This window comes from Anoplopoma fimbria, chromosome 14, assembly GCF_027596085.1.
Source record: "Anoplopoma fimbria isolate UVic2021 breed Golden Eagle Sablefish chromosome 14, Afim_UVic_2022, whole genome shotgun sequence".
Taxonomy (NCBI): domain Eukaryota; kingdom Metazoa; phylum Chordata; class Actinopteri; order Perciformes; family Anoplopomatidae; genus Anoplopoma; species Anoplopoma fimbria.
Window position 1 is genome coordinate 14,877,669 of NC_072462.1, and position 22,699 is coordinate 14,900,367.

The following is a 22,699-nucleotide window of genomic DNA, read 5'->3' on the forward strand; positions in this document are numbered from 1 at the left end:
CCTGGAAAAGGTTTGTATGTAAATGCCCTATAGGACCACGGCGGAGCACTCGGCCAGTTCAGATTAGTGGGGTTTGTGGCAAAAGTGTTGCAAAAGACAAAACAACAAAAAAAAATAGGCAGAATATGCAATTGCCTTGTGGTAAATCATGGTGAACAAGGTGAGCGGCTGAGTAATTGAATGACTGAGGTGTTTCTGTATGGTTTATTGTGTATGCAAGATAGATGTATAGAGGACTGTTAACTGTGTCCATTTGTAAGTGTCCATGCTTTATGGTCATTTTGTTCATGGTACAGATTTGTATCTGTATCTAAGCAGAACAGAGTGAGGCCATGAGAAGCTTTGTGAACGTGTACATTTGCTAAATGTTGAAGCATCTCTAAATGAATTACTTCTGATGAATGCCTTATGCCTCAAGCCTAGACTTTTGTGGTTGGCAATAGAGCATACTATGATGACTGGAGAAAGGATTGGTGATTATGAAAGGAACAAATCAAATATGACACAGGATGCCACAACATTCGTGGCAAATTGTAGATTTAATAATCAGGCATTTGATTGTGAGAGACAACCCCAGCGCAAGGTCGCCCTCTAGCTTCAAGTACAGAGACTCACAGTCATATGACACAGGTCAGTCATGAAACCAGCACTCATAATACAGAATTGTATTCATGCCTACATACCAAGTACCAAGTGCCACATTTAAAAAATAACTGTATGCTGAACAAGCAGTTTGAATAAAACTTTTTACAGTATTCACATTATAGGATATACATTGACAGGGTTAAGAAAGTTAACATCACTGTCTTAAAAACTTCTACTTTGTTTTTATACTGCCAAGTGAAGACAGACTGACAAAAGTGGTTCATAAAAATAAAAACAATTATTGTCCTTGACATAAAATTACAGCGGAGGTAAAAATGTAAAGTGCAACTGCAGTTGTTCACGGATCTTTTGCTTTCTGAGTTATTTCTTTCGAGATGTTATATTTCTGCAAACCCAGGTCATTCCATCCTGGAAAGAAGCAGACAAAGTGTTCATGCTGTTTATATTTCAATTTTACAAGCCAGGGTTTAATGCTGATTTTCAGGGTACTATAATTAGTCGAAAATAAGACATATTCATTTTCCTCAACATTTACATCAACATTTTCCTACTGTGGCTGGTGATGACATTCTCATAGGAGCCATTTCTACATACCCACCGTAGACACAACAGCAAAGCCTCTTTGGTTGTTAGAAACATGCTTAACTTCAGACCTTTAATCCGAGCAATCTTATAAATAGCATGTAAAGTTTGAGTCCTGTTCTCAGTTCAACAACCACAGTAGGCTGAGAACAACAGAAAGTTACTGCAAAGTTGCTGCTGGCTTGTCAGTATTAACAATATTAACATTTTGTTGTCGGTTGAGCTGTCGTCCTATTGTATATCCTAAGAATAAAAATAAATACAAATCACATGTGTGCTTGATCCTGTGAGTTCTCAAACTGATTGCCGAGGTCCCACTGCAGCCCACCCTGTCTCAACCCTTGCTGTGTTTGCAGACCGTGTGTTTTGTATCTACCTGCACTCCTTCAGCAGTGACTGCTGAGCAGGCCTGGACCTGCCACATTCGATCCCGGATAATGTGCAGATTGAGACTCTCTGCCAGCTCAGACGCTGGGGAGGCCGTCATCAGGTCCTGCTTGTTGGCAAAGATTAGCAGTGGCACAGCAGCAAGCTTTTCCTCCTCCAGCAACTCAGACAGCTCCTTTAGGAATGGACACACAAGGGTTGTCAGTGACGTATGTGAACTAAATGATATTGACTTTTTGGCTTCAATTACATCCAACACCATCAGAAAATATGGTTAAAATGGAGTCTGCACTCCTACAATGAGAATATTTTCCTTATTAATCACACTGAAAATATCTTATCATTGCACTCCTTTAGAGAAACTGTAATATGTATCTCACCAGGCTTGTCTCTTCCAACCTTTTCCTGTCTGAGCTGTCAATCACATAGATCTGTAAACAACACAGTCATAGATTTTACCAAAACGGTTCATAACATGCGTGACAGATTTTGAATTTGTTTAATTCTGGCTATTGTAACAACCAGTTTAAGTTAAGGTAGCCTACCAGTACATCTGTGTTCTCAAAATAATTCCTCCAGTAGGGGCGGATCTTGCGCTGACCTCCTATGTCCCAAACATTCAACTTGAAGCCAGATGATTGAACGCTCTTAATATTGAAGCCCTGTTGAAAGATGATATAGATCATTCTTAATTAATTATTTTACACAGGTGAATTAAAGCCTGATTTGGAAATCTGTGAGACTTGAAAATGAAGAATCCATCAATGAGATAAAATGTGTGTGTGTATATTTGTACTTGTGTGGGGATGATGTGGCTGATATCTTCTGCTGCAAGCTGTTTCAGCAGAGTGGTCTTGCCGGCATTGTCCAAGCCGAGCAACAGTAAGCGCACCTCCTGTTCTGGAGACTGCTTCAGCCTCCGAAGAATGGACAACAGGCCCTTCAGGTGGATCAGAGTGCATGTTAGAGGTGATGGACTTCAATGGGACAGCATGTTCAAAAGGTGACAGAAGGAAACCTGCATGCCTTTTCATAATGTTGTTACATGGCCTAAGCTGTTATGTTCAAAAGGTGACATAAGGAAACCTGCATGCCTTTCCATAATGTTGTTACATGGCCTAAGCTGTGTCGGGTAAAGTGCCCAGGCCAGCAAGGCGTTGGGTTGGCAGAGGAAACGCAGAGTGTACAGGAGGTTTAACAATCAGCCCACACCAAGAAGCATCTAGAGCTTGAGTACTTAGCTGTTGGCCGCTTGCAGTGACCTAGACATGTATCAGGCCAAAGGCTCTCATTGGCCAAGATTAAGCATGTGCACAATGAGTGGGTTGAGTCCAGAGGGTGGTGAGGAAGGTTTTAGCTCAAGCCATTTACCTTGCTGTGTGTTCTGTTAATATGACAATGCTGTCTCTGCACTCTGTGACATGTAACATGTGCACTGTGCCGAATAGAAACAACTGATTTTCAACTGATTTTCTGTCAATAGACAAATGGACCAATAATCATTTCAGCAGATTTCATAACACATCTTTAATAAATGTTTTGAAACTCCCTTTTTTTTCCTTTGGCTTTTTCGTGATTTTGTAACTTTATAATTTTTGTTTTTTCTCATTTTTTATATATTGTCTTATCTGTCTCCAGTTATCAACACTTACTTTCTTATGTAAAGCATTTGGAAAAATGCTACACAAATAAAATGTGCTTGCTCGACTGTACTAAATAGAAACCTGTATTGTTGAGAGTGAATGACCACAAAATGACAATAAAACATTTTTTTGGATTAAAACTATTACAATTTAAAATGGCCTTTCAGCGACAACTCATATTATCATCGAAGACATCAGTATTAATGTTGACATTTTTTCACTGTGATAACTAACTAAATAGTGAAACAAAACTAATGCAGTAGTTTTAAATCCAAACTAGCAAGGTGTCCCATTCAATTCAATGTGGCTGGTTGTCAAAGCATCAAAACACTAATTTACACAATAATATTAATATTAATATTAACAAAACTGTCATTCAATGAAAATACAAAATAAAATGTCCATGTTATTTAATTAATGAACTATATTATATATTTTATTATTAAAATCGTTTTAACTCACCATGTTTTCTTCAGGTGTTGGGTCTGTGGCCGCTTGTTCAGACTGAGTGGATTAACATCTTTCAAACCATGCTTCTTGGGAGAACAACTGTTAACTTCCGTTGCCAGGGGGAACCGTGACGTCAACGTAAACAACGTGACCGCATCCCGAAAAAGACGGAGGACCAAAATATGCACCATGCAAAATAAATAGAAATACTGCATGACTTCTTTATATACAGTACCAGTCAAAAGTTTGGACCCACCTTCTCATTCAATGGTTTTTCTTTATTTTTTTCTATATATTTTATTTTTCTACATTGTAGATTAATATTGAAGACATCCAAACTATGAAGGAACACATATGGAATTATGTGGTAAACAAACAAAAGCTCAACAAACCAGAATATGTTTTATATTTTAGATTCTTCAAAGTAGTTGAATGAGAAGGTGTGTCCAAACTTTTGACTGGTACTGTATACAGAAATAATCAGTTTTATTTGGTCAATTTTTTATTTTTTTTGGGACTGTGGAATTGATATATTGCTTTATAGCCTATTTGCCTTTTAAAGCACTTTAATCGCATATTATGTAGTGTTATTTAGACTATTTATTTATAACTATGTGAAGGTTGAGCCGATACAACTTTTAATGAAAATGAACTTTTTGAATCTTGATAAGTGCTGCTGATAAGCTAGAAATACAATGTGAATAAATAACAATTAATGCCATTATTTAATAAGAAACATTTTTTGAGCAACAAGGTTCTTAACGTTTTTAATTAGTAATCTTCTACATTGAACTTGAGTGTCTTCACCTATCCACACAGGACTAATTACAAGGCGATGATGCTCCTTCTGGTTGCAATTCACCATTAAAAGAACAGGAAGAATTTAATCAGGTTTTTTTTCAATAACTTTATTGAGACATTTGTTCATACATATAAAACACAGACACATACAAACAGCAAACAAAAATGTAATTCATATTACGCCAGGGAATCTAAAAAATGTCCAGTAAGGTCACACAATAAACAGTCCAAATCCTACCAACAACTCAGTTAGAAGACTTTCAATATCAGTCAGTCCAGCGAGGTCACAAGTGTTGAATATATTTGCACAGTCCTCATACTGTAGCTTTAAAGTTCTTTGAATATTTTATACAGTCCAAATATTCATTGACTTCATTCTTAAACACTGGAAAGAAAAGTTTAGAGCCTCCAAACTTGCATTTGTGGATGTGGTACTTAGCAAGCAAAAATAAAAGATTTATTATGAAATACTTTCCGTCCTTGTCTTTTTTAGGCTCAACCACACCAAAGAAAACATCCTTGAAACAAAAAGAGAAATCTGTAATGATGTAAGTTTGACCAGAATTTCTCTGTATGGGAGTAATTCCAAAACAAATGGGAAATACTTTCGTATGAGCTTTTTACAGAAAGAGCAATCAGTTTCAATATCCTGTTTATACCTCTTAAGTACAGACCTAGAATCTGTGGATTAATTTAAACGTATGAATAATATACGTTTAATAATAATAACGTATGAACCCCCCCCCATGTGGATATACTGTACATTTTTATTGTATAATATGTTGTATTTATTATCTGTTCCTATGTAGTTGAGCTGCTGCAACACCCGAATTTCCCCCATGGGGATCAATAAAGGAATATAATAATAATAATAATAATAATAATAATAATAATAATAATAATAATAATAATAACAGTAACTTCTCTCACTTTATTAGTAAGCACATATTTGAATAAATTCATGGTTGTCACTGACGCGTCCACAGCGCCCCCTAGAGGTCAAAGGACGTTTCATGTTACTACTACTGTTTCAACCCAGTCAAGGAACAACAAAAACATGTCGGAGCGCGACAGGCTTTAACACTTTCACAGCATCATCGATAGTCAACGATTCGACCGACTGCTATATGATTCCCGTCGCGTTAACGCCCGACAACCCGGAAAGATGCCGCAGAAAGCACTGGGATCCATTGTAGGTCTTCTTTGTACCGGGACCTGTCTGGTGCAGGTAAGCCCGCCGCCAGCGCTCCCCGGGCCGGCCGACACTCTTCATCCGACGCCGCTGCTTCTCGGGTCGGGTGAAGGCCTTCTGCAGAGCCCTTTTTTCTTTTTTTTTTTTGTTGTCTCCTCCACAAAGGAAACTGGGCACGGTTCTCGGATGACGTCATGGAGTCAAAGTTTTCATTAATATTTCGACAGTTTACTTGCTATAATATTCATAACACGGAGCTCTAAGATGCATAGATGTGTTTTATTACCTCTTTTATTTCTGACACTTTGGACCAAGCGTACCATGATTGAGGTTAGCTGATGCTAACTGGTACCCCCGGCAAACTGACCTGTTTATTCATAGTGGTTAATATAAAGCCCCAGTTTGTCCAGTTTTAATAACCATCACAATTTAGCATTTTATCTGCACGTTTGTTGACGTACTGACCTTGTTTGGCAGTAACATTGACGTCATTGTTACTCTCAAAACCAAATGCACTTTTTTAATGTTGTTATTATTGATAATTATTCTGTTCAGAATCTGAATGTAAATCCTTTCCTGGAAACAATACTTGAAATGATCACTGACATGCAAACATAATGAATCACCAGGGCTAGAAAATAGATTCTAGTAATAGGTCAGTCTATCAACAGCTTGCTAAGCAGTGTGTTGTTGACTTGTGTGATTGAATATTGACTTTCACTTTGTGTACCTCTTTTGTGTATTTAAGGGGAAGGAGTTCTGTTTCGGGGTAAACAATGAGCAGTACCGCTGTGAGATGGGGTACTGCTGTGGAGAGACAGAATGCTGCACCTACTACTATGAGCTCTGGTGTAAGTTCCTATAGATTTTTTTTTTTCTTTTCCTAAATCTTTATTCAAATAAATCTTATGTGTTTGTTTGTTTCCCATACCTATTGGCCATTTAATGCAGATGTTGGAGATTTAACTCTCTGAAAATGTGGGTTTATTTGTTCAATCTGTGTTATTTCATCCTAAAATGACTTCACTATAGCAAAATATATATTTTAAAGGAAAAGAATGACATAACCCTGCAATTTAAGCTATTTATTATGATAGTTGTAGCCAAAATGCCCATGGACTTATTGCCCCTGGCCTTGTTTAGTGTCAGGGAAAGCCTGGCTTGTTTCACAAGTTAACTGTACATGATTGTACAAATTACATTGAGTCCGCCCCCCCTCATAGGGTTCTGGTTGGTGTGGACCCTGATCATCATGCTCAGCTGCTGCTGTGCCTACCGACACCGGAGGGTTAAGATGCGTCTTCAGCAGGAGCAACGTCAACGTGAGATCAGCCTCATGGCCTACCAAGGCGCCTCCAGCTCCTTCATTTCCCCTCCACCGCTCAATCTACGTGAGTAGAAGACGTTCAGGACTCTGAACTTTACTTTCTCCACCACCAAAGTGCAATACAACGTGAACATGACAGCAGTGAATTTGGCTATTCTCCTTGGAGCAGCTGTTTTCTCCTCTTCCTGAATGAAACGGCTGCCTTTTACAGAGAGAGAGAGAGAGAGAGAGAGAGAGTCATAACCTTATGATTGGAGGTGCTGATCCTCATCCCGATCTTGTCATACTCGATGCAGATCGCTGAGTGTATATTTTAGATATGTCATTGTCAGATAGCAGAGATGCCATCCTAATGTCAGCGGTCACTCTGGACGTTGGCTGAAAGTTGATATTGTGTTATTTAATATTACAAACATGAATGGGTCAAAGTGTTCACTTGTTAATATTTCTAGGTCCACAGTGAACATGTTTGACCTAATGTCAAGAATGGGAACACATCTCTACACAGACAAGAGACTCACAGAGAACCATATGCTCTTTCCATAGGATATCATGGGGAACATAGTTATAGGCTTATTTTACTAATACTCCTGGGATGTTTAAGCTGTTTTCTTAGGGATGCCTTCAAACATTGCAGCCTGATGTATACACTGCCGTTTTCAACATCTTTATCTTAATTTGCTTTACCTGTATCTACCAATGATACGTGTGTGTGAAGTGCTATTTTGTGAAATAGTATGTGCAGAAATAGATCAACAAATCAGAGTTAGTAGATCTGCTATTGTACTCTGAATCTCCTGCTCTCTCTACTGCTCTCAGGAGTGGTTAGAGTATGTTTTAATTTATGGGAAAGTTGACCTTTAGTAGGAACGCAAAAATGCAGCACAGGTTAACCATTAGTGAAGCGGTTACAAAACTTCCATCCCACTCTTCTACTCATATAATGCTAGAAGTAGCCAGCATAGTAGGCCACATCAAAAACCTTTGAGATATGTCCCTGATGCACTTTTCTATGGAGATTTGGCACTGGTTGTTGTCTGGAGAGTGGAGAGAAGCTAACACAGTGGGTCTTGGGACTAGTGAAGTTTTTATGGTCAACATAGAGTTCATTGACTGTATTGTAGCTGCAAGTGTTTCTGGGAACATCTGTGAATTGGGTTGGCCTTTATAACATCCAGGTTAGAATAATAAGCATGGATTTAAGAGCCATGAGCTAGAATGTAGAGCTGCAATTTACCATTATATCATTAATTATGAATCTTTGGATTATTTTCTTGCTTCATTAATTCATCATTTATGTTTTTTTACATAAAATGTAAGTAAATAGTAAAACATGCCCATCACAAATTCCCATAGCCGAGTTTACCTATTCATATTGCTTGTCTTTTCCAACCAGCAGGCCAAAGTGAGAGATATTTGGTTTAGTATCATACTTAACAGCACATATTAACACCTGAGAAGCTGGAACCAGTTCACTTTTGGCATTGTAGCTTACAAATAGTTTAAAATTCATTTTCTGTTGATTGACTAATTTATAAAAAACGACTTATTGTTGCAGCTCTACAACTGCCTTTATGGGGAGGATTGTTTGAAAGCTAAAGCTGCTTGTATTTGTGGGCTTTCAGGTTTCTGGAACGACTGCAAGCTTCCTGACTATGAAGAGGTGGTAGGTCACCCCCCCACACCACCTCCTCCTTACTCTGAAAACCCCCCTGAGACTATTCCAGCACTCCTTCCTCAAGTGAGCCAGCCAGACGCCATGGTGCCACAGCCCCCACCTGAGGCCGACCCGAGGGTGGACAGTGAGGCCTCCGGCTCATCATCAAACCAGGAAGCAGTGTCGATGTCGATCCAAGCACAATGTCTGGCAGAGGAGAACGTAGAGGCTTCACTGATGGCGGCGGCCGTGGATGAAGAAGAAGAAGAAGAAGAAGAGGAGGACGAGGAGCTTGTCACTCGACGTCGCCACGTAACCGGCGACTCAGGGATCGAGGTGTGCGTCTGCCAGCTGGACGTAGACGAAGGATCGGGGCTCGAAGAGGAAAGCGACGAGGAGCACCGGATGTGCAAGGTCACCGGTCAGGACTGCTGCTCCGGACACCAGCGCCAGACCTTCAGACAGAAGGAGCACACCTCTGAGCTGCCCAGCCAGACCGCCAGCACCAGCACCGGAGACCACATGGTGTGATCCACCGCGTAACTTAACCAGCCGACCAGCGTGGCTTTCTGCTTCACGCAGGGTGTATCATCATCGTCGTCGTCGTCATCATCATCATCATCACCACAGAGACTGTTTGTGTTTTAATCCTTTGAACTAACACACAGGCGTGACGTTAAGATGATGATGATAACTAATACTTAATGGCTCCTGATGAGGAAACATGAATAACATTGTGTGGACAAACTCCAGTATTTCTTTGTTTGTTTTTTTCCTTTTCTTTTTTAGTGGGGATTTTTTTTTTTTTTTTTCTTCGTAACAAATTAGACAGCGTCGTGGGTAGTGAGGCGACAACAATTGATTGTGACAGATACCAGAATTGACTGTTTCCTTTACTCCTACCCTCTCCTTGGGGACTGCTGTCATGTTTCCGTTTCTGTGCCGCCACTAGGCTTGGTCATAACATTTCCGGCCATCCCTTCCATCTGACATTTTACCTCCGGTGGGACGGTCAGTTAGGAGCAAACCAACACGGTCAGCAACATTTCTCCCCTATCTCCTCTATGACCCTGAAGCAGAGGAGTCAACAACAAACCTCTTGAAAACTGAAATGACTGGAGCGCACATTTTTTCTTTTTTTACCCAAAGCTGTGTGTTCGTTGAAATCTAGGACACAGCTGCATGATGATGTCAGCTCTGAGGTCATTGCAACGAGCGTCTCGTGTGAAGTCTGTGGGAATGTTTTCGCATCTAGAGTGGGTGAGACTTTTCACTCACAAGCGGCAGAGGAGAGAAACAAGAAGGAGTTGAGTGATGTTTGTCTCTGGGTTCTAAATGTCATATACACCCCCCCCCCCCCCCCCCCCAGCCCTTTATTCTTTTTTGATATCCAAATTGTGGTCTCCACAGCTCTGTGGTCACCAATCAGCATGACTGTAGGTGAGGAAGGATTAGGGAGTTATTAATTGTGTGCACGTCATCCCCCCATCCCCTCTACTCCGGTTTCTGACTGCATTCAATTCATAGTTATAGCCAAGAGGGCTATGCCACCGATTTTGTAATCAATAAAAAGCCTTGTGGCTCTGTCTTTTAGTTACTGTGTTATGTCAGAGTGTGTAGTGGCAGCATTTTGCTCATTCTAAACATAAGTAGTATATAGCTCATAAAGAAGGTTGTACTTGCTTTTTTTTTTTTTCATTTCATAACCAGCTTTGCATCAATAAAGGCCGCAGGTGTCCCCATTAATTGCAATAAAGCTCCTGACGTGGAGCTGCTAGAGTGTGTACTAGTGAGTGGGTGTCATAGTGCAGTTGGGAAGGGTTTGAGTCTTGTGCGTTTTGTATATCTTTATAGTGCTGTAGCATCTGGTTGTAGTACTTGCTCAGCACTGAGGTGGATTAACTATTAAAAAGCACTGGTATTTTGCATGACGCATGAATTTCTGTGTTCTTATTTGAGTTAATTAGTATTTTCTAGTAGTTGAGCTACTTGCTTTGCTCATCTGTTTTATAAAAAATCGTGGGCTACAGTAGCTACACATCTGTGCACCCAGATGTTAGGGTAAAGAAACGGACTGTGGTTAAAGTTTGATTGTGTTCCGACTGTGTGAGCAATGCTATGCTGTTGTGCAGTGCTGGTAGCTAGTAGAGATTTGCAGAGGTATTTTCCATTGGCAGCAGAGGAAGGGTGCGTTAGCAAGTTGTAGGTGAATGCAGGCTCTGCTCTGCAATCCAGTGCGTGTCGGCACAGCTGCAGACTCTTTTGTGATTAACTGCATGCTTCACTGTGTTGCATATCGTTTGACCAATCTAACGCACGGTATGTGGATAGCCGTCAAACTGGTTGTTGTGAGATAGGATAACCACCGCAAAACAAAATTGATAAAAAAAAGATTTAAAAAAAGTCTGTGCAAGAGACAAGTAGTAACTGACAAGTCAGTGAATGTTTCATTGAGAATTTAGTCCAGAACAATGTCCCAGAACTTTGTATTAGTTTGCTCTGATACTGTGTGTCAAAATGGGCACAGTGTAAAGACTCAGGTCAGTCATTCTGCTTCACAAAAGCACAGATGCTCACAAAGTACTTGTCCTGATTGTGTTTTATCATTGTTATAGTGGGTAGCCTTAATGGTGTAAATCCATAAAAGGTTAAAAAAAAAAAAAAAAAAAATGTCCTTGATACAGTAAATTGGCTTAATTAGCAGTTTAGACTTGCAGTTACCACTTAACAGACTCCAAAGATGTTATTTAAAAAAAAAAATATTAAAAAAATTGAGCGGTGACACTGGGTTCTGCACACGAATGTGTATACATGTACGGCCCATGTGGCTGTGGTTGTAACTCTACCATTTAAGCTGCACCACCCACTGCTGTGGTGTAAGTGTAAGAAAAACAATACAAGTGGGCCAGTGCACCACAAATATCAATATAATGTGCAACACAAAATGCATGCATGGCTGCCTAAGGCTTAAATTGAAAGAAGATTCTGTGACATGTTCATTAAATAGACTTAATCAAACATGCCATTAGCGACCCTTTGTGTTGTTTAGTCGAGCAGGTGCTTAGATATGAAGCCAAACCAACATGACAACGACCTTTTCAGAGGAGCTGTTACACTGTGAGCATGACTGCACACCCATTAGCAGAGGTAATATAAGACATTTTTTGACCAACACACCTCAAGCTGCCTCTACAGAGCAAACGTCTTGCTTATGGAGCTGCACGATAAAGTATAGCCTCTGTATGCGGAAACAGATTTGCTACTGCCTTATTAGAGTAGATGTAGTTCCTTTTTGAACGGTAATAATAGTTGTGTTGTTCCCTAGCATGATTGCTTCAGAGCAGAAGAGTGCTTTTGTGGCAATAGAAAGTAGCCTCCGAGCTTGTTCCGAGAAAGTGCGCTCGCTTTACGAGAAGAGGATGTGGTTTAAAAACGTTGAAAGCCACCAGATCTAAACTGTCCTGTTTAGGTAGAGTTTTACTTTCATTGGTTTTTGTATCTGGGGGCTGGTTTTGTTGAATTTAAAAATACTGTGTTTGCAGTTAGTTGTGGCACTGATGGAATAAGTCAAGACCAGATTTAGAGTTTGCTTTCATCCTGTTTTTGTTCTACGGATCTGGTCGAAATTAGTTTGTGATGTTAGCTGGCTTGAAAGAATGAGGAAAAAAAAAAATATTCTTTTTGTTTTCTATGTTTTTTTTTTCGTGATTCCTCCTATCTGTGTTTTGTGTTTGGGGGAAAGAGATTGCTTTGTTACCTTCTTACTAAGCTGCATTTTGCTTTTTTGTATACATATGTAGATAGAATAAAAGGGGAGGGGGAGGCTAGGGGTTCTTTTGTGCATGAGGGAACTGGAGGTCTGTAGTTTTCCCATTGCCAAACAGCAACTATGCCTCTCTGTTTTTCACGTGTTTACAGAGATAAAGGGCTATATCAGTCATCGAGTGTGGACAAACATCCATCCATCCGTTTCTCTGAGTGACTCGTCTCCTCTGTTTTGTTCACTTAAAGCCACAGCTGCCGAGATCCACTATCTGAACATGGTCAGTTTTTTAGGGTTCCGATGTTATTTTAATGTTTTGGTGGAGCTCATATTTACCAACGGCTGATTGTACATGACTGTGTATGTTTGTTTAATAGGCTTTAACTTTGCCTTTTTGTTTTTTATCAAACGGAGGTGCGTGATGTGACTTCCCTCCTAACCCCCCCCAAATAATAACGATCCTCTCTTACGTTACTTCATGTGTGGCTGTGACGATAGTGTGTGTGTGTGTGTGTGGTTGTCAATTTGGTTTCCCACTCTCAGGGTTATCTTTAACAAGCAGTGCTAGAGTTTTAAATGAACACCTTTTTGACCCACCAGTCTCATAAAGCCAAAGCAGTTCTTTCATGTTAATTGTTTCCCCCACAGTTGTCTGCTGTTCATTTCTGCATCACGCATCTCTGTAGTCTATTGTACTTTACTCAACTAGGCTATGCAAAAACATAAACCTACTGTTAAATGCTGCGAGCCCTCTCTCAATCTCTGTGTCATTTGTCTGTTGTCACCAGTACAAGCAATATAACTCTTGAGTACTTGTGACACTGCACTGTACTGTAATCTACTTTGGTTGGTGTGCGTACATGTATTTGTTGAAGAAAATCTGTAAAAAAACAAACAAAAAAACAACTTGTAATGCTACCTGCGATGTGAGAGTGTATGCTTCAATGACAGTTGAGGGGCTTGAGTTAAGCCATTCTAGTTTATACAGTGGGTACGGAAAGTATTCAGACCCCTTTAAATTTTTCACCCTTTGTTTCATTGCAGCCATTTGCTAAAATCGAAAAAGTTCATTTTTTTTCTCATTAATGTACACTCAGCAACCCATCTTGACAGAAAAAAACAGAAATGTAGAAATTTTTGCAAATTTATTAAAAAAGAAAAACTGAAATATCACATGGTCATAAGTATTCAGACCCTTTGCTCAGTATTGAGTAGAAGCACCCTTTTGAGCTAGTACAGCCATGAGTCTTCTTGGGAATGATGCAACAAGTTTCTCACACCTGGATTTGGGGATCCTCTGCCATTCTTCCTTGCAGATCCTCTCCAGTTCTGTCAGGTTGGATGGTGAACGTTGGTGGACAGCCATTTTCAGGTCTCTCCAGAGATGCTCAATTGGGTTTAGGTTTTCTCCACACATACCGCTTAGAATTAACGCCAAAAAGTTCAATCTTGGTCTCATCAGACCAGAGAATCTTATTTCTCATAGTTTGGGAGTCCTCCATGTGTTTTTTGGCAAACTCTATGCGGCTTTCATATGTCTTGCACTGAGGAGAGGCTTCCGTCGGGCCACTCTGCCATAAAGCCCCGACTGGTGGAGGGCTGCAGTGATAGTTGACTTTGTGGAACTTTCTCCCATCTCCCTACTGCATCTCTGGAGCTCAGCCACAGTGATCTTTGGGTTCTTCTTTACCTCTCTCACCAAGGCTCTTCTCCCACGATTGCTCAGTTTGGCTGGACGGCCAGGTCTAGGAAGAGTTCTGGTCATCCCATACTTCTTCCATTTAAGGATTATGGAGGCCACTGTGCTCTAAGGAACCTCGAGTGCTGCAGAAATTCTTTTGTAACCTTGGCCAGATCTGTGCCTTGCCACAATTCTGTCTCTGAGCTCCTTGGGCAGTTCCTTCGACCTCATGATTCTCATTTGTTCTGACATGCACTGTGAGCTGTAAGGTCTTATATAGACAGGTGTGTGCCTTTCCTAATCAAGTCCAATCAGTTTAATTAAACACAGCTGGACTCCAATGAAGGAGTAGAACCATCTCAAGGAGGATCAGAAGAAATGGACAGCATGTGAGTTAAATATGAGTGTCACAGCAAAGGGTCTGAATACTTATGACCATGTGATATTTCAGTTTTTCTTTTTTAATAGATTTGCAAAAATTTCTACATTTCTGTTTTTTTCTGTCAAGATGGGTTGCTGAGTGTACATTAATGCGAAAAAAAATGAACTTTTTCGATTTTAGCAAATGGCTGCAGTGAAACAAAGAGTGAATAATTTAAAGGGGTCTGAATACTTTCCGTACCCACTGTATATTCTTTTTTCCCCTCTTTTTGTCTCCTCAACCACTAACACGTTCTACTCCTGACTTATGGATAAACCACATTGTTAAGATGTTTAAACCAGAGGAAAAAGTTGAATATATTGTTTTCCTTGGAATAATTCATGTTTGATATCTTTAATTCGTTTGTCAATTTTCCATCCCTCATCTTTGTTGCACTAACTCAATATGTTGGTTTTCTCAGTTGGAGCAACGGCTTTGTTCTTTTTTCAAACATGATGAAATTTCACTGACTGTGAAATTTCACTGACTGCTTTTAATCCTCAGTTATTACAGCGCCATCAATGTCAAAACTTTTATGCATAAAAGGTTTTGAAAATGATACTTATACATATGAAAGACCTCAACCTGGAACACAGTCAGCTTAAATTAAACACATTCGGCTGATACAGGAACAAGTCATTGTTTCTGTCAAACAACTATAAACTATACTTTTTCTCAACCATTAATACCAACGAGTTGCGATGGTTGAGCTATGTGGATTTTTTTTTTTTTTCCAAAATAAGAAACATCCTAGTTTGAGAAGGAAGTGGGCATCTACAAACACACAGCAGACTGTTTCTACATTGTTTTGTTAATACCTTTAAACAAGCCAAAATGAGTAAAGTGGAAAAAGAGAAAACTTTAAAGCACTGAATGATCGATTAAAAACCCTCTGTTTTAGTAAGAAGTCTGCTGTGTACTCGTTAGGTCATCATTTGTATTTTATTTTTTTAATAAAACAAAGATTGGCACTCAACTGGCCAACGCTTGCCATTTCTTGACTCAAAACTTCATCCATTTATCCTCAAGTCGCCTTTTGCTCCACCCTGGTATGTTGTTGTAAACATTTCTAAAGCCTGGAGGAAAAAAAACTGCTTCCTTGAGCACTTGAAGAGGAAATGAACCTAAAGTGACAAATCAGATATATTGATCTGGAGGATCATCACAGGGGCTGTTTGATAGACACCTCAGGCAATTAACCTGAAGCTTTGACAGGATGTTGTCATCAAATAATTAGGATGTTGTAGCTCAAACACACACAGAGATATTACAGTTTGATGATGAGTTTTCAATAATGGGCTGTTTTTTTTTTATAGAAAGTGGTTAACTTTAACTGTGTGTTGTTGCCAAACATTACATTTAACCCACTTCATGCAAGAGGTCATAAACTATCCATGTAGGTCTTGTTTGGTCTTTAATGAAGCAATAGAAATGATTCAGGACAAAGACACTGGATGGATACATGAGGCACACGGTTTTCATACAAACATACAGACTATATATAAAGTAGGGTGGTTGTCAAAGTGGCTTCAGAAAAAAAAAAAAAAAAAGGAAGACCTCAGTCATTGCACAATTGAACACAAAGCCACTCGTAGAAATGTATTTGATGTTGACGTGAGGCCTGTAACCATTTCCACAACACAAAGAAGAAGAACGGTCCGGGTCAACAACAGCTCGCTAACACCCCCATCGAAAGGAGGCAAACTGAGGCCAAACCAGCAAGTTTGTTCATTTCTGCAAAAGCATACGTCATATGACACACAAAGTCAGAGGTGGTGTTTTAAAAAAAACAAAAGAAACGCAAACAAAAAGTAATTTTAGATTTCAATGTGCAAAGTAAAAAGGGAAACGATTAGTCATCAAAATCCTCTTCAGTGCAAAGTTCATTCCTGGCATTTAAATATATCTATTTTAAATATGTTTTTAAAAGTTTGCTCTAAACTGATAAGCAAAAAACTTTTTCTCAAATACACACATACAATCTGGGGAAGGGAACAGTGATATACTGAAATGAAATATTTCCCAAAACACATAAATCTTTGTCACATGCATCAATGAGACAGGCCAGTTTTCCATGTAAACCAAGCACAGCGGTTCGCTAGACGATTCATAAAAAATAACCTCAACAAATGTCATGCATACTACAAGTACAGGGTGATAATATACAGAATACTATATAGTATATACTCGGGAGTCAAAATGATTAGTAGGTGAAAAGCACAGATAAGCTTTTTCTAATGCAAAGTAGAGTAGAGATGCATCTTTAAGGAGCAACAGTAAGAATGGCATTATTCAGTTTTTACTGCTGTTTGGTTACCGCTTCAAGTCATGATGTAGAGTAGGAAAACACTGGATATTTGAATATTTATATTTCTCAAAGCAATTAAATCAACATCCATGAACTGAGAGTCAGTATAGAAAAAAAAAATCTTTGAATTTTAAATTTTTTCAAACACAGAAAACGTTGTCAATAAAAGTAGCTGCTCATAAGATGTCATACTGCACGTCTGCTGTGTAACAAGTACAGAGGTGGAGATGGTAAGGCCGAGTCGGTGTGTGTCAGGCAGGGGCTATGGATTAAAAATAAAGTCCTACTGCTTCATGACTACCAATGGCAAAGTTGGACAGTGGCTTTTTGTAGCAGGTGATACATCTACTCCATCTATATATAGAAGATAGGGTCCTCAGGATAAAACAACCGACTGCTCTCGACAGTATAGGGTCTCAGTTATTTGTCTCCATTTTGGTCCATGGACCTCAGCAGCCATCACAATCTCCTCCTTTTTTCTTCCGTCCTCTCTCAGTAGAAGCGCTTGCGTCGGTTCTCGTTCCAGTGGCTGTAAACCACCAGGCCGATGACGATGAGGAAGATACAACCCAGCATGGACAAGAGCACGGTGAAGAAAATAGCGATTCCACTCATCCCCTCTTCCATCTGAGCCACTGGAAGAGAGGACGACAGGCAGGGCGTTCAAAAGGGAAGGAAGGGGGAAAGGAAGTGAGTTGAGAAACAAAGATGGCGGATGGAGAGATGACAGTGAAGGAGATAAAAGGTGGTGGAAAGAGTGACAAGCAGCAGAAAGACAGAAGGAGACTACTTGTAATTCAATAACACGTCTGTGTGAATCTTTCTTACATCTGAGGAGGTCCATGTTATCCACGCTGGGTATCGTTATCTCCTCTTCATCATCGTCCTCATCATCCTCTTCCTTTGGACTCCGCAACACCGTCAGTTGGTAGAGTTTCAGGGAAATGATATCATGGTTATCTGTTAATTGAGAATCATAAAAGATGATTATATCTACAAAAACACACAACATATGATTTAGAACCGATCGTATGTGGTTAAAGGGCCGCACACGTTCACTGCAAATGGTCAAATTCAAGCAGAGCCTTTTGCTCCTATCACTGAGTATATATTCTGATTACACAAAGGATCTATTCTCTGATTAATAACCTTATCTTTATGCATCTATCACATCCTGACAAGTTGCAATGTATACATCAATACACTTGTGAGTAATGTCTGTATCAACACTGCTAAATCAATGATGCAAACTCTGAAGCTAGGAGAGAAAACAAGTACAGTGACACTGGGTAAATGATTTTTTAAAATCACCAAGGATATCTAAGGATCTGTTTGGTTCAGCGAAAGTAGTTTTACCTGAGAGGTCTCCTGTGATGGCCGTAGCTCCAAAATAATAGCCTTGGGGAAGCCGCACCCCGGGTAAGTCGAGGCAATCCCTCCACTCATGTTGTCCGTCGATGTCTATCATCACCTGAACAAGAGTAGCAATTCGTCATTGAATGTAAATACCTGGGCAGCTGGTTCATCTCAGCTCTGCCCACAAAAGCAGGTTTACTGAGTTAAATGAATGACTTTCTGAATACAGCGTTAAAAAAAAAGCTAAAATCTTGGACATGGACTGCATTAAAAAAAAGGTGGCTTAAATAAATATAAGCGGGTCAAACCCAGTGCACCCAGTGAATGCAAATAACTGGTTGTGGACATGAGTAAGTCTCTTCGTATGTTCAGCCCTGTTATTATTGTAGATGATTGCAGACTGAGCCTCTCACCGTGAGCCTGCGGCGGACGTATCGGATAAAGAGGAAGGTGTCGTGTTTGAGGTTGCGCACCATGGCGTTGCAGCCGCCCAGCTCTGTGGGCCGACCGTCCCGCTCGTGGTCGTAGCTGATGCTGCCGTTCCCGACCATGGCGAGCACGAAGGGGAAGATCCTCTTGTGGTCACAGGGGGAAAAGAGAGAGATGAGGAAATACTCCTGACTTAAATTAGTCCCTCATCATACGCTGATAAAGATGTGACACTTTTGTAAATAGGTCATGCAGGTAGGTTTTTGTAAGATACTGAATAAAGAAGAGATGCTCTACATTATTTGAGTTTTTAAAACTCTTATTTACAAACTTGCATTGACTATTTCACTTGAATGACACATGTGCATGCTATATTCATTATATGGCCTACAATAAATACTTGTTTTATTATTTTTGTATAGTTTTGTAACCCTTTTCGAATTCAGATTACTCTGATTAAGACACAGCAATCGTGCATGGACATAAAAAACAACATCAACAAAAACATGTCAGTGTGGTTACTAAAATAAGGGTATATATTTGTAGTCAGAGAATCATTATTAAGGACCAATAGAGGCTGTATAAAGAGGTTAGGACATAGAATTGGGATCATCTGAAAGCAGGTTACCTGTGTGCGAGGAGTGTATCTTTTCTTCTGCGCCTGACTCAAATGGTTGCACAAAAAAAGAACACAAAGACAGTCCTTTTACACAAATTTGCCAGAACACCACAACACCTTAGATCTTAGCAGTGCCACTCCAGCATACCTCTAGTTGTTTCTCCTCATTGGGATATGTGTCCACAAACACACCCAAGCCGGTGAAGTTGTCAATATTTCCAAATACAGGACCTGTAAAACAATAAAAAGGACAGAGTGTTGACAGTAGCTGTTTTGATGAGTTGAGATGAAGTAAGACTTCCTATAGCGCTTACCTTTCTGCATACGTTCCTTAGTGTACCAAATGGCCAGACCATCGCCATTCAGGTTCTTCTTTCCTTGCCCGTGAATCTTAAAGTGCACCTGCATCTCCCAGTCCGTCAGATGGCAAGGCTAGAAACACACACACACACACACACACACACACACACACACACACACACACACACACACACACACACACACACACACACACACACACACACACACACACACACACACACACACACACACACACACACAGGTTAAATAAAGCCACTGAAATACACAGTGATGCTCCAACAACTTGGCTATAAAAATACGAGACCAAAAGAAGAACTTGATGACCGAAACGTAAATAGAAGCCTGGTTTAACTTCAATAAGTGTTTTCTGTAGCGCTGTGTCACAGATATGTCCCGTTGGGTCAAGGCAAGAGGAAACACAAATCAAACGTTTAAAATCAGCTGTTGAGTTGAGTGGCATGTGGGTTGACATATTTGTGAAATGAGGTTGGGAAATTACTGTGGTTGGCAGCATCATCTGCTGCCAACCACAGTAATTGGCAGCAGATGATGAGGGTGTTTACTGTGGTTAGTGCGAGATAAGATCCAACAGGTTTAGATCATCAAAGAAGATGACAGACTGTCTGAAAGCAAACTGTTGTAAATGTGAATTTTACTGGCTAAGTTTAACCAGTTGTATCATTATAACGTAAAGAATATAGTAAATACCAATTAACAATAATTGATAGGCAGTATAACCACTAGGCTACTCTAAAAATATTGTTGATATTTCCAACCCCTTGATAACTTGGGATGCACTTTGTTTAGCAGCATTTATATTCACAAGGGTAGACTAAATATTAGAAACACCTGTCTAAACAATGTAATTCAATTCAGCAGCATCACAAACAGGTATGTGGCCTTCATGAGGGTCGGATACACTGCAGGGCTGTTTTATTGGACTGCATTAGTTTGGCTTAAACTAATAAACCGACAATTTAGTGTACAACCCGTTTCACTTCATCTAGTATTTGAGGGCTCTAACCCTCGCTCTCATCTACATCCTGTTTCTCCTGGCTGTGAATATAAAAGTGAAACCATTTCTATCTTGTGTACTTACAAGGCGGCTCCATACTCCCCCCTGCCTGCTCTGCATGTCAGGTGTGAGCCGCACCTGGTCGGTGGTTACCATGGCATCCCCCATCAGCTCCCAGTGGGAGGAGCCTAAGGATCCAACACCTGAGCCCACAAATAGCACCGTCAGCATGAAAAAAAGATGACACAACACAATAGAGATCAGTGACCGTCTGTTGTTAAACAAAACATCTTTGTACTGAGAAAAGGTAGACCTGAATATGATGTTAGCTATAGCGTTTTATTTATATATGTATATAGTTATTAAACCAAACATCTGTTTGAGGGAGAAAAGAAAGAACTAAAAGGTCTTTAATGAAGCACAATGCAAGGTATTGAATATATATATATATATATATATATATATATGTATATATATTTATATATGTATATATGCTTACACCATAGCTATACACCATATTCAATACCATATATAATGTGCTTCATTACAGTCCATTTAGTTCTACGTTATATATATATATATATATATATATATATATGTATGTATATATTTACATTATGAATATCTATATGTTTATATATATATATATATATATATATATATATATATATATATATATATATATATATATATATATACAGCTTACACCATAGCTTACACCATATTCAATACCTTACAATGTGCTTCATTAAAGACCATTTAGTTCTACCTTATATATATATATATATATATATATATATATATATATATATATATATATATATATATATGATGAATAAAAAAATAATAGGTTAACAGTATAACAGGCTGATTGTTACAGTAATGAAAAACAAATCCAGATATTTGAGGAAGAAACGGTATAAATAGATAGTTAGATGGCTCAATGCGTTGTTCTGGAAACATCTGTCCCTCAGCCTGCCCGTGTGCATCGGCACCGCTGTGCCCGTGTATGGGGTATATATAACGGGAAAGATAGCGTTACCTTGGTAAGGCTTGGAAAGGGAATACTCCCGTTTTAAAAACTCTTCCATTTCATGATCATCGTCGGCAGAACACCGACCTGCTGCAAAAATAAGAAAAGCAAAAGTCCAGTATGATTTGAAATACATTATTTTCCGTCTGAATGGTGATCTGGGCTCCCAATAATTATTACTGCTGCTGGCGGCGGCCATCGTAGGTCAAAACTCAGCCCACCGAATAGTCAGCTTCCTTCCCATTGGTTGACTGTGTTGCATGGCTCGTCGCCATTGGTCCGTGTAAGTGTCAATCATAATGCACGCTTTTAATTGGATGTGCTGTACGATGGTCGTTTTAGATAGTGTCAATAGTGGGAATTAATCAATTAATGTATTCAATTCGAAGTATGCACCTCCTGAAATAAGGTACAATATGATTTTTAGATACTCTTGAACCTATTAGTAGTTCAGGTATTGTTTGTCTTTCTCTACATACATTCCTGAAACATTCATGGTTTATAATAATACTGCAAATTTCCCCGCTGCGGGACTAATAAAGGATTATCTTATCTTAAATAATAATAATAATAATAATAATAATAATAATAATAATTTATTTATATAGCACCTTTTAAAAACAAGGTTTACAAAGTGCTTTGACAGACCAGCCAGCATTATACTAGCATAACTTTAGGATGAATGTATCTTTTGACCCCTGTGACATCCCTTCTGTCATCTCTTAATAATCAATCTGTTTATTTTATGTAATTCTGAAACTAAAGATGGAGCTGCAGAAGAATCTTTTCAAACAGTAAGTTTGCAGTGATATATATATGTTATATTTTTATTTTTTTACCTCTTATAGGCTTTTTATGTGCCCTGTCTATCTGCTGAGTGCTCTTTCAGCTACTAAGCTTGCACTATAGTCTACATCTACAGTACTACACCACAGCTGGATAACACCCATTTGCAGGGGCCCCAGGGCAAAATTGAACTGTGGGCCTATATTGAGCCACACTGACCCTCCCATGCACTTTGCATTGTGCAAATATTGTATTGTGTTTAAACACCGATACAAGCATGGCCTATAGATAGCAGCTTCAATAAATTGTGCCCGGAGCCCCA

At 39.4% G+C, this 22,699-nt stretch overlaps 3 protein-coding genes across 4 annotated transcripts; 1 reads left to right on the plus strand and 2 right to left on the minus strand.

Annotated features, from left to right (window-relative positions):
• Positions 1-966: 966 nt before the first annotated feature.
• LOC129102803 (ADP-ribosylation factor-like protein 3) lies at positions 967-3,825 on the minus strand. The gene is made up of 6 exons (XM_054613073.1): positions 3,821-3,825; positions 2,372-2,552; positions 2,121-2,237; positions 1,956-2,006; positions 1,565-1,750; positions 967-1,014 (listed from the first exon to the last, which is right to left on the minus strand). The coding sequence occupies exons 1-6, from the start codon at positions 3,823-3,825 to the stop codon at positions 967-969; spliced, it is 588 nt and encodes a 195-aa protein (XP_054469048.1).
• Positions 3,826-5,490: 1,665 nt separating this feature from the next.
• wbp1 (WW domain binding protein 1) lies at positions 5,491-13,513 on the plus strand. 2 transcript variants are annotated; one of them, XM_054612353.1, is made up of 4 exons: positions 5,491-5,697; positions 6,410-6,512; positions 6,885-7,052; positions 8,614-13,513. In XM_054612353.1, the coding sequence occupies exons 1-4, from the start codon at positions 5,635-5,637 to the stop codon at positions 9,174-9,176; spliced, it is 897 nt and encodes a 298-aa protein (XP_054468328.1). In that variant the 5' UTR covers positions 5,491-5,634; the 3' UTR covers positions 9,177-13,513. The 2 variants fall into 2 exon arrangements, with proteins under 2 accessions (XP_054468328.1, XP_054468329.1); XM_054612354.1 differs by having other exon boundaries at positions 5,491-5,661.
• Positions 13,514-15,911: 2,398 nt separating this feature from the next.
• On the minus strand, positions 15,912-21,790 carry lman2la (lectin, mannose-binding 2-like a). Its single transcript, XM_054612199.1, has 9 exons — positions 21,601-21,790; positions 20,643-20,761; positions 19,537-19,654; positions 19,371-19,453; positions 19,232-19,264; positions 18,588-18,749; positions 18,175-18,289; positions 17,647-17,778; positions 15,912-17,453 (listed from the first exon to the last, which is right to left on the minus strand). The coding sequence occupies exons 1-9, from the start codon at positions 21,788-21,790 to the stop codon at positions 17,311-17,313; spliced, it is 1,095 nt and encodes a 364-aa protein (XP_054468174.1). The 3' UTR covers positions 15,912-17,310.
• Positions 21,791-22,699: the final 909 nt, after the last annotated feature.